Source organism: Erythranthe guttata, chromosome 8 (genome assembly GCF_056151865.1).
Source record: "Erythranthe guttata isolate IM_541 chromosome 8, IM_541, whole genome shotgun sequence".
In the NCBI taxonomy this organism is placed as follows: Eukaryota; Viridiplantae; Streptophyta; class Magnoliopsida; order Lamiales; family Phrymaceae; genus Erythranthe; species Erythranthe guttata.
In genome coordinates, this window is record NC_142540.1 from 25361535 (window position 1) to 25373197 (window position 11663).

Consider the following 11663-nt stretch of genomic DNA (forward strand, 5'->3'; position numbering starts at 1 on the left):
AGATAATGGTTTAAATTCATATGCTGATAAAAAAAAACTTATCTTAAGTGGGAGGGGTGAGCTCCTATTTTTACTTACCATTACCCGACCTCAAAAAGATCTCCAAACCTGAATTGAAATATGTCAACTCGCCGCACACCCTATAAAGATTCAGGCAGTCTTCCTCATTACACTAGTTAAACACTACTTGACCATGTTCCTAAGTAAAGCTTTCTAGTACGGTGGCATGGCCTTCTCACGGCTGGCATCGAACACTTAACATTAGATGTATATGTTAGGTTCATTAAATGCACACGCACGAGCATTAAATGTGCATGTCCGGACAATAAATGCACCTACCGTATCATCGGGCTTTGAGCTCGATGCTCATATCCAAGTTCTCTATGTTGAGCGACTAGCGAAGGTAGCCTTCCTCCGCGGTCCTATTGGGCCGGATCTCTCACCTTTGTTGGGCATCTACTTTTTGAGCATTTCCCTTAACCGATCTTTATTAGGGTGATATTTTAGGTCTGAATCAATATCTTATTTTTAAAATCAACTAATTATACTAAAATAAACTTATGAATTTAACTATAAATTCTACTTTAGCTCCAAAAATGTATTTTTGGTTAGTCCTATACGGTCAACTAAAGGACTAAACTCCAAAAGTGTCGCAAATTGGTAAATTGAGAGTAAAATTTGTTCATCTCAAAGCACGAGGGACAAAAAATGAAATTGGAATAAAGTTTAGGGACTAAAAATGTAATTCTCTCAGAATATGACTTCAACGTGCAATTTACATAAATTCGCTCTTACACTCACTCAAGATCCGGTCCGGTTTACCATTAACAACCGGAAAAGTACAAAAACAGGGGTCAAAGCTCGAGAACCGGTTGAATTTGGACCTAAATTAAATTAAAATAGAACCCGATCTATCACAATTCAAATGCCCATCAGCTAGATCCAAATAACAACCGACCCGGCCCATCCGCTAGATCCGAATTACAACCGACCCGGCCCATCTGGCCCGCCACAAAATTCTAGAACTCTCTTTGATAGGGCCCGATTAGCTCAGTTTCTCTTTCCCCTTCGTCTCCGGCGTACGAAGAATTTGTGCTCCCGCCGCCTTTACGCCGTCGTTTTGGAACTCCCCTACTCTCAGCAACAATGGCGACTGTTATGCAGAAAATCAAGGACATCGAAGATGAGGTAATTTGCAGAAATTTCAATAGAATCTAATCTTCAACGAAATTTCTGCTTTGCGTCGACTGTGTTTGCGTTTATGCCTGTTAATTTTGGTGTATTAGTTTAAGTTTGTGTTAATTTTTGGTTTTGGAGCAATTAATTTATCGGCTTTAGTACTTCTGTTGGAGCTGAAAGTGTGAAATTAATTCGTAATATTGAGGGTTTAGGGAATTGGATTTTTTGTTTTTTGATTCTTTCAGAAATAGGTAGACAAATAATCTGGAAAATATCTGTACTTTGTAGAAATTGATGCAAGATCCCTCTTTTTACTGTGTTTCTGAACTGACTGATGAAAGGGCTTTCATCTTTATTATTTTGTGTTTCCTTATGTTCTTTTTTTTTGTAAATTTATATTTTATGGTCCAAGTGTATAGGAGATAGATTTTTAGAAGGTTCTGTATCGTGTGACTAATGACCTTCTATGTGTATATTTGCTATTCACCTTCTGAAAGTTCGAATTATTAGTTTCTTTATTTTGCATTGGACGCTTTACTACTAATGAAAGTGTTTTAAGACTGCCAATTTATTTTTCTTTTCGTGTTGCAGATGGCAAGAACGCAGAAGAACAAAGCAACCGCCCATCATCTGGGCTTGCTGAAGGTACACTCATCATGCTTGTCAGATTTCTGTTGTAATGCTAGTTTTTCATGTTTCTTCTTGGTCATTGTTTGTCGTATTGCTACAAAACAAGTAAACTCTCTTTATGTTGTGAACAACATGTTAGCTGATTTTGTTCAACCCCGTAACATTAAATACCCCGAACAACTTTGTATATGACCATCGGTACATCATCTATTTTGTAAATTTTCTTCTTTTATCTCCGTGAAATTGTTTCTGAATTTCATATATTAAATCAATGAAATATCAACCTTTGGAAAGCACAATTATTTAATTGTATATATGACCCGTATACATTTTCATATTCTGCACAGTTAGGTCAAGATGGGTAACTATACATATGTGCTTTACTGTTTACCTTCGGATTACTAGTTGCAATGCTTCCTCGGATCTTGAATAAATTATCGACAGTTTTGTAGAATCTAGTGAACTTTCTGTTGCTGTGAAAAATTATAACTTCGCTTAGGCTGCATAAACATGCTAATTGCTTTTATATGATTTTGTTTTATCTTTTTTAGGCGAAACTTGCAAAACTTCGGAGAGAAATTCTTACACCAGCATCAAAGGGAGGTGGTGGTGCTGGAGAAGGCTTTGATGTCACCAAAAGTGGTGATGCAAGAGTCGGCCTTGTGGGTTTTCCTTCAGTTGGAAAATCCACTCTCTTAAACAAATTAACTGGAACTTTTTCAGAGGTTTGTAATTCTTGAGGCTAGAGTGAATCTTCTTGCTTTTATTGGTGAATATAAATAAAGCATCATGTGTCATTATGTTTGGCATATAAATAATATGTGTTATCATTTACATTAATTTTCTTACAGCTTCTGAGGCATAGAATATCTCTGTTAACGATTAACTTTTTCGTTGTTTAATATTCATTCTACTGTACGATATATATTTACTGTTACCACTAAAGCATAAGTATGGTATATGAAGAAGAAACAATGAGATAATGCAAAAAAAATATATATCTGGGATAGATAATTTCTAAATCTGACACCGTAAGCATTTCATGCGGAATCAAATCTCGAGTACTAAAGTCAATATAAAATATAAAGACATAAAAAAATACATAGTCATACAAATTATATATCTATAGGAGCCTGAGTTGCGTAATACTTATTTGTCTCAGACTTAGGGTTTTGTTGAAAGTTGTTCTTCTGTATTTGCAAGTAATATGATTGTTGTTCAGCACATAATACTTTCAATGAATATTATTTTGGTTAAAAGATATATTCTGTGTGGGATTATAGAACTAGGATAATCTAGCTCGGTGAATATTATAATTTTGCTCTTTGCCGGTTTGGCCAATACAACTTGCCATTGCGTTGATTATCTAGGCTCTTCATTTGATTACTAAAGTTGCATATGTGGTTTGAGTTACTCAATACCCATTTATTTTCTTGAATTGCAGGTTGCTTCTTATGAGTTTACTACTTTAACTTGCATTCCTGGTGTGATCACATATCGAGGAGCTAAAATTCAGGTATTACCATTTTCTTTGAATTGATGAAGGTTTGGTTAGATGTGCTAAACTAAGACAGTCAGTTTTGAATGCATTTTAGACATTGTTAAGACGACACATGAGAGACACTTCCTATCCCATTAGAATCGAATTGCATTTCTTTGTCTGAACTAGTGAAGATCTAACTTAGATGTTTTTCATAAGCAAGAATCCCGAATTCCTCTATATTGCATCCAGGTTTATTCTTCACTCAGTTTGTTTCTCTTTCTTCTTTTTAGTCTCATTACATTATATTCTTTACAGACCAACTCAATACGCTTCTATGTATAAACCTTCTGTATTTGTTACAATTTATATTTTTTCTTGTTGCTTCTATCTTTATTAGTCCAATGTGGTTCACAATATCTTATGTGTTGATTATGAAATATATGACGTCGGACACAGCTGGATCATTATTTTTTTTCTGAAAACATGTCATGCTTTGGGATGTTATTGAATTGCTTTGAATGTAAGAGTATCATGTTTTTAAACTCTAATATTTTTTTTAATCTTATTTCCTGTTTTTGACAGTTATTGGATCTTCCTGGTATTATTGAGGGTGCCAAAGATGGCAAGGGTAGAGGTCGGCAGGTAATATACAATTAGCTGTCACGACATGTTATTGGTTTCTTGGTATATATATGTGTGCATGTACATGTGGGGTTTACATCAGTTTTGTCATATGAAGTTGAGCATTTGATATGCTGGCGATGGCAGTTGTACTCTCATCACATACTGCAGTCATTATCGTTACTTCAATACTCTTAGTAATTTACTTCATCCTTTGTGTTTGACCATTGTATGCTTAAGAACTAATTTACTTAGAGTTGGTTGTCGTATAAAATTTCTAATGAAGTTTGTTTGAGTTCGTTTTTGGGTATCTCGTTGTTCCCATATGCTTCTCTCATTCGGCCTCTTCTATATCTACTATTGTGTTAGGCCATTTTTATAGACGACTCATTTAGGGTTGGCTGTTGTAATCAACTTCTAATTGAGTTTGTTTGAGTTCAATTACACAAAACTTATTCAAATTCATCCAAAAAACAAGTTCCGAATTTTGTTTTTGTTGGAGATTCTATAAAAAGTAGTGTGTTAAAATATAAACAATATTGAGTGAGTTGTTAAAAGTCGTTTGTTGAACTGCTGTCACCTTTTATTTTCAAGTATATCGTGTACTCATTGACATGGTTTTGATGATTATCTTTCAATTAATACTTGAATGTGTTCTTATAAAATTAGGTCATCAGTACAGCTCGCACATGTAACTGCATTCTGATTGTTCTAGATGCCATAAAACCAATCACTCACAAGCGTTTAATAGAGAAAGAGCTCGAGGGATTTGGTATAAGGTAAATTCTGCATTTCAGTGTGATAAATTTGTTGTGTTTGCTATTTCATCTACTATTTTTTATTTATGTGTCTATGATGATAGATTCTATGTATGTATATGTATAGCTTCTTATAAAATTTCTCGTTCAATAACACAACAGATTGAACAAGGAACCACCAAATCTGTCTTTCCGGAGGAAAGACAAAGGTGGAATCAATCTCACCTCTACGGTTACAAACACGAATCTTGACCTCGAAACGGTGAAGGCAATTTGCGGCGAATATCGAATACACAATGCTGACATCAATCTGCGATACGATGCAACAGCTGATGACCTCATCGATGTTATTGAGGGCAGTAGAGTATATATGCCTTGCATCTATGCTGTCAATAAGATTGATCAGATTACATTTGAAGAACTGGAGATTCTCGATAAACTTCCGCATTATTCCCCAGTCAGGTACTACCTGCCCCCCACCCAAACTAATTACTTGCTTGTTTCTTGTGATTAAATGACTGTAATTTGCTTTAGCGCACATTTGGAATGGAATCTCGATGGGCTTCTTGAGAAAGTATGGGAATATCTAAGTTTAACTCGTATTTACACAAAGCCAAAGGGGATGAATCCAGATTATGACGATCCTGTCATATTGTCGTCGAAGAGAAGAACAGTTGAGGACTTCTGTAATAGAATCCACAAGGACATGCTTAAACAATATAAATAGTAAGTTTTATCGAAACTCTTCTTTCGCTGTTGATTAATTGACTAAATTTTATTTTATTTTTCAAAATTTTAACTATTCATAAATTTCAAAAAATCGCAGTGCATTGGTTTGGGGCTCTAGCGCAAAACACAAACCCCAGAGAGTGGGCAAGGTAAATTCTGATTGAAACTTTTTCATGTTCGTCTCTTCTTCGACAATATTATTTTTATTTTTGGATAATTGAATTTTTATTTATTTTAACGTAATAGGAGCACGAACTGGAAGACGAAGATGTTGTGCAAATCATTAAAAAGGTCTAGTTTCCAAAATAGATACGTCGAATTAATGCATATGGTGGGATTCTACGAGCAGTGATGCTTAGAGTTCTTTATCGAGTGTAAGACTTTTTTTTTTACTAAGTTATTATTGTACTCGATTGTGTAATTTTAGTGTGATGGATTGAAGCTAGTTTTTGAGGACTAGTAGATTTTGAGTGTCTTTTAGTCATAAATTATATATCTATTAACTAGAGGAAATTTTGTTCTTGGCTATTGCTATTTGAGGATGTGCAGCTTTTTTGCTTTTTAATGATTCTGCACATTATTTGGTGAAATATTCGAGTTTTTAACTCTGATGCACTAAGGCCTTGTTTGTTTGTCGAAATTGGATTAATCGTAATTAATATGCAATAGTATTAATTAAGATATCAATCACTCCTCAAAGTTTGCCAATCTAGAGCTGTATTTAGATGCCTAAAAACATAAAATTTGCAATATGCTTCTATTTATTATCGACAAAACAAGCCCAAAACAAACGAAACTAGCAATACATTTGAGAAATCACATATTTTTTTCTTTCTATTTATTATCGACAAACACGCCGACGGAAAACAAGCAAATTGATATCGATAAATTCCTATTTTTGAATCACATACTCGAACACATAACATTACATAGCTGCATGCACCAACCGACGTTCAGGCTTTGGCACAGCAGTTGAAGTAGCTAAATATGCTCCTCCTCACCTGTACAACAGATCAAAATTAAAAAAATAAAATTATTATTTAGGGTAAATTACGGGTACGCTCTGAGCTAATGCCAAATTACGAAAAAATCCTTTATGTCTGTGTAATTACAATCGCACCCATCAACTATGAATCTTCTTTACACGTCCACCATTACGGTGCTATACCCGTTTTGCCCCATATAAAATATTACGAAGTATTATTATATTTGAGGTTTTCCGAGGCATTTTAATAGAGAATATTACGGAACAAAAAATTCTCAACCACATGTTATATACGTGGTGGTACCGTACCCGGCCACATGTTACTTTCTTCATCGAGACACAAATTTTCAGCAAGTTAATTTATAGTTTTCAGTATTTTCCATGTGGTGCAGTTCTTTTCAAAAGGACCACCTATAATGAAACCCATGCCATTTTTCGACGACTCTGGACCACATCTCCGCCAGCAAGCAGCGTATTTACTAACATCATTGAACCAATCATGAATCGCATTCTGACAAAACTCACAGCCTTGTCCTCAATGTAATAACACTCGGTATTTACTCAAAATCTTGTAGTAAGTTATCGTCTTCAGTTTGGTCAGCTAAAACGAGGAGAATATTCACACACCACATACTCCAATTAATATCGGTTTCTCCAAAAACGGTTGTCTCAACTGCCAACTTATTAGGCCCCCCCTATCCCATTTTCCCAACTCCCAACCACATGTGTGTGTGTGTGTGTTTTCCTTCTATTTAATAGCTAGGTGCATATTTCGGCCCTTCGATCGCACACAGTCGTATGTGTGTTGTGTGTTCGATCCAACGGCCATTACATCAGATGCACAAAGTGTTCGATACTCCACACTAAGGTGGTGTTTGCAAAAGCTTTTGAAAAGTGATTATAAGCTCTCCCTTTTTTGCTTAGCTTTCTTGGCTCATAATCAAATTTCGGTGGTGTTTGCAAAAGTTTTTGCAAAGTGATTATGATTTTTTTTTTTTTTTTTTTTGTGGCTCGTAATCGTTTTATTAATATTTGGAGCACTAGCTTTTGCTTCTGCTTCTCTAGAAATATGTAGTTTTAAGCCATAAAAAGCGATACTCTCAGAAGCACCATTGGAGCTACTTCTCCAATTTAAAAGCACTTATGCAACTAATTAATAAATGCATTTGAAATTTTATTCCTTTTTTTCCTTATCCAAATTCCATTTATTAGGACAATTTAGACATTTCACCAAAATAAGCTGCAGCTTAAATTTTATTTTGCAAAGTTGATTTTTAATGACATTTTCAAACACCCCGAATTTTTAGAAATAAGCAATTATTTCCAACTTAACTCACAATCACCAACTTCTGCTTCTACATAAGCTTTTGCAAACGCCCCCCTAAATCTTTAATGCTAGTAAAACCACCAACTACTCGATCGTATCTGCATATACATACACACACACACACACACACACACACACACACACACACACACACACACACACATATATATATATATATATATATATATATATATATATATATATATATATATATATATATATATATATATATATATATATAGAGAGAGAGAGAGAGAGAGAGAGAGAGAGAGAGAGAGAGAGAGAGGCTGGGAAAAGAATATACCGTTGGAGAATCGTTTGGCTGATAGTGAAGATCGTTATTGTGGGCATTGTTTGATTTTTGTTTGGTTGAATTGATTAGCTCTTCTTCGTTTCCAAGACTGGCTCTCGTTGTGTCTTTTCTATTCTCTTTTCTAACTTTCCGAATTTTCGAGAAATCCATCGAATAATCGGGAATTACTCCCTTTTGATCCCAATCCCCAAACTGCGGCACCGATAGATATTGTGCATTCTTCTACAAAACAACCGAAAAAAGATCCACAATTAATATATGCATCGCCGTTTACAGAAATTTAAAACAAAAATGATTAAAAGATGTTGAATAGAATATTCGTTACTCGGATTAGGCCTTAAAACAAACACGCAGCCAAATTCGACAACTACGACTTGCTCCTACATATAAAGCTTCTTTTTTTCGCTTCGTTTGATTCAACCATTTGACCATAACTCATCGTACTTTTCGAACACGAAACGAACAAGTAAAACATCATCTTTATACGAATTTTCAGGCAGAAAAGTCAAGTTTGAAGATATATGAAGACAGAGTAAACATTCAGCAAAGAAACATGCATGCATAAAATGGAATTCATGTTTCAAATATTACTAATCACCCACTGTAATAATATATGAGCATAGGACAACAAAAGAATCACCTTAAAAAATGTAAAAAAAAAAAAAAAAAAAAAGTGGTCATTAAATATCTAAAATCAGAAAAAAAAAATCTCAGCTTTACAACAACATAAGACTCTGTAAACTCAAACAAATTAAAAAAAAATATTAAAAAAAATTAAAATTAATAATATAAGGAGAAAGCCCTCTTACCTCCTTGTTGTGTTCCATCTAATTTAGTTTCTTGAAAATTTAGAAACCCTCTTTCGTTTTGTGTGTGTGTGTGTGTGTGTGTGTGTTTCTTGAAGAATTTCAGTGGAAAAAAGCACTTCCTTTTTTTTTTTCAATTCCTTGTTATTCTTTTGGAAAGCAGTGATGAAAAAATGTAGAGAGAGAAAGGGGAGTAAGAAAAATTCAAACTTTAAAAAGGTGTACACTGTGCCAGAATTCTTCTTGCAGGCACAAATTACTCCCAATGAAGAGAGAGAGAGAGAGAGAGAGATGATGTATTTGCACAAAATCACTTTCTATTTTCAATATATATAAGATGAAATTATGGTTGATATTTGCAAAGATGCCACTAAATTCACTCCACTTGACTTGCATTTTGTGCCGTTTTTTCTATGCTACACCTGCGAAGGTTATACTTGGTGTTTTTTTGCGTCGAACTACACACACTAATATGGGTGTGTGTATTTTTATGCTTATGAATGGTAAAGATCTATATTGTGTGATTCACCCGGTGTTTAGCATAGAAATGCGGAGCTAGAATGGAGTAAAACGGGCACAAACTGGAGAATATTCCACATAATCTAGAAGATGTCACTAAATTTGACACCGCAATGATTAATGTATAAGAAGATTCATAATTGAGGGTTGAAATGTAATTATCCAAACATGAGGGATGTTTTTGTAATTAGATATTACGCCATGGGGCGGCCGTAATTTAACCTTAATTAAATTAATCACAATCCCTTTTAAAAGTGTTTGTGATAGTCCCATAGTTGCTTTATTAACTGCAATTTAAATAATCAATTAATGGTTTCGGGTCAAGTTTCTGACCCGCCCATATGAATATTGAAGGTATCCATTTTGTCAAGTTTCCAGCCCATTTGGATCCGTATTATGTTGGGCTTAACCCGCTTAAATATATGGACCCACTATTTTTATTTTGGGCCTTTCCAGCTACAATTTTACAAAATAAAATTTTTTATATTAAATTAAAGTTCTATCATTATTATAATATTATGCAAATTTAATTCAGACTCGTGTTTTTTTTTTTTTTAAATTAAGTTATAAAAAAATAATTATATATACACGAGGCAGACTAAAAAAATAATGTCCAATGCACAATATTATTATCTATTTAAAAATAAATTAATGTTCCAAAGTAATTATGTGAATTCTTCTACGTCCACTTATTTTTTTTTTCCGTTGAAATTTGAGGTTATGTTTATTCATACGTTTACTTGTGAAGTTGTGATGAATGAATGAAATAAATAGAGTTTTAATAAATAAAAAAAAATACTTGTCTTGACATGAAAAATCAATTCAATATGAACTAAACTAGTCTACTATCTCTACTAGCAAACAAGTCCTATATTTTAATTTTATTTTTTTTTATAATGAAGGAATATATCTGCAGTCAATCATATATGTGAATCGAGTAAATCTACACTCTCGTATAATAGCTTGTAAATTATACGAGAGACGTAAACTACACTAGGCTAACCATGTGTGACAAACTCGACCTAACGAAGTTGGCGAGCATATTCGAATTTTGGTCAATTGACGCAAGTTTACTTACTCCAACTGTTAGGTTATCCTTGCAGGACTGACACCCCTCTATTTACTATAATTATAAAAATACTATTGTGTGATTTATATATTAAAAAGATACTTTATAATTGATATTTTTAACAAACTTGCTAAAAAAGTGAATCTTTGAGGAATTTTGTTGATATTAAAGTATTAAAAATACTTGAATTTTGTAACAATTTGACATATTTTTACAATTCACATCATTCATTTTTCTTCATCTTTCTCCTTCACTAACTCCGTTTGAGGTGAAGGTATTATACACGTGTATATATACGTATAGTATGTGTATATATAACATCTCGAATATGTATGCGTGTGGTTGATGCACTATCTTGAAATCTTCTTGTACACGTGGCGCAAAATGAGAGAACCAAATCATTTTTTCAAAGTTTGTTTGAATGGATTATGCACCACAAAACACTTTATCCCTATAGCAATTCACATTGTCCACATAATTTTTAAAATTGAGTCATGAGTTTTTTATTTATTCACTTATTATTATAATCAAAATACTACTAATTGCTTTCAATTAATTGTTTGTTTAATCAAAATATTATTTAATTTCATTTTAAAGAGCTATACCAAGTATATATACTATGATGATCGAAGTTTAGGGTTCGAATCATATGTATTCCTGCGTAAATCTAACGATTTTGCACTGATAATACAAACTAATTATTCTTGTAACAATCCATTTTCTTAACAATGTTCTATGTAGTATATCTAAGCTTATTCTATGTAGTGTTCCATTTTCGGGTTTTCAACATTTTATAGATCGAGCTGGTCGGACATAGCTTACTCAATGCATTTTACATCTTTCGTGTAATTTGCAGACGACTATTGCGTGAAACTGAATTTATCCAGTGCACATCTGTACGTACAAGTCATTTGTAAAGGAAAAAGAAAATCTAAATAAAAAAAAGTTTATAATGATTAACAAAATTGAAAATATCAAACTAGTTATCCATGGTTAAAAGTTGATTAGTCATTTTAAATAGCCCAAATTACGGTCACCCCCTTAGGTATGACCAAATTACGAAAAAACCTTTTTTGTTTGGGTAATTACAGCCACCCATCCTTTAAAATATTTTTACATAAAATTTATGTAATTCGGTTATTACCTAATCAAATCGTATATTCATTTCGGTAAACGGTATGAAATGTTGGCCTACCGAAATTTCGGTTCGGTTTTAACGATTTAAAATCCCTAAATTTACCTCT

At 33.4% G+C, this 11663-nt stretch overlaps 2 protein-coding genes across 3 annotated transcripts; one reads left to right on the top strand and one right to left on the bottom strand.

The window, feature by feature from the left end:
* The first annotated feature begins 916 nt into the window (after positions 1–916).
* LOC105965220 (GTP-binding protein-like protein) lies at positions 917–5940 on the top strand. The gene is made up of 10 exons (XM_012989750.2): positions 917–1188; positions 1771–1824; positions 2361–2534; positions 3254–3325; positions 3875–3934; positions 4583–4692; positions 4834–5133; positions 5206–5397; positions 5498–5549; positions 5647–5940. The coding sequence occupies exons 1-10, from the start codon at positions 1147–1149 to the stop codon at positions 5695–5697; spliced, it is 1107 nt and encodes a 368-aa protein (XP_012845204.1). The 5' UTR covers positions 917–1146; the 3' UTR covers positions 5698–5940.
* A 160-nt stretch (positions 5941–6100) lies between these two features.
* LOC105965221 (uncharacterized) lies at positions 6101–9255 on the bottom strand. 2 transcript variants are annotated; one of them, XM_012989751.2, is made up of 3 exons: positions 8835–9255; positions 8017–8247; positions 6101–6401 (listed from the first exon to the last, which is right to left on the bottom strand). In XM_012989751.2, the coding sequence occupies exons 1-3, from the start codon at positions 8850–8852 to the stop codon at positions 6354–6356; spliced, it is 297 nt and encodes a 98-aa protein (XP_012845205.2). In that variant the 5' UTR covers positions 8853–9255; the 3' UTR covers positions 6101–6353. The 2 variants fall into 2 exon arrangements, with proteins under 2 accessions (XP_012845205.2, XP_088678667.1); XM_088822541.1 differs by having other exon boundaries at positions 8017–8244; positions 8835–9098.
* Positions 9256–11663: the final 2408 nt, after the last annotated feature.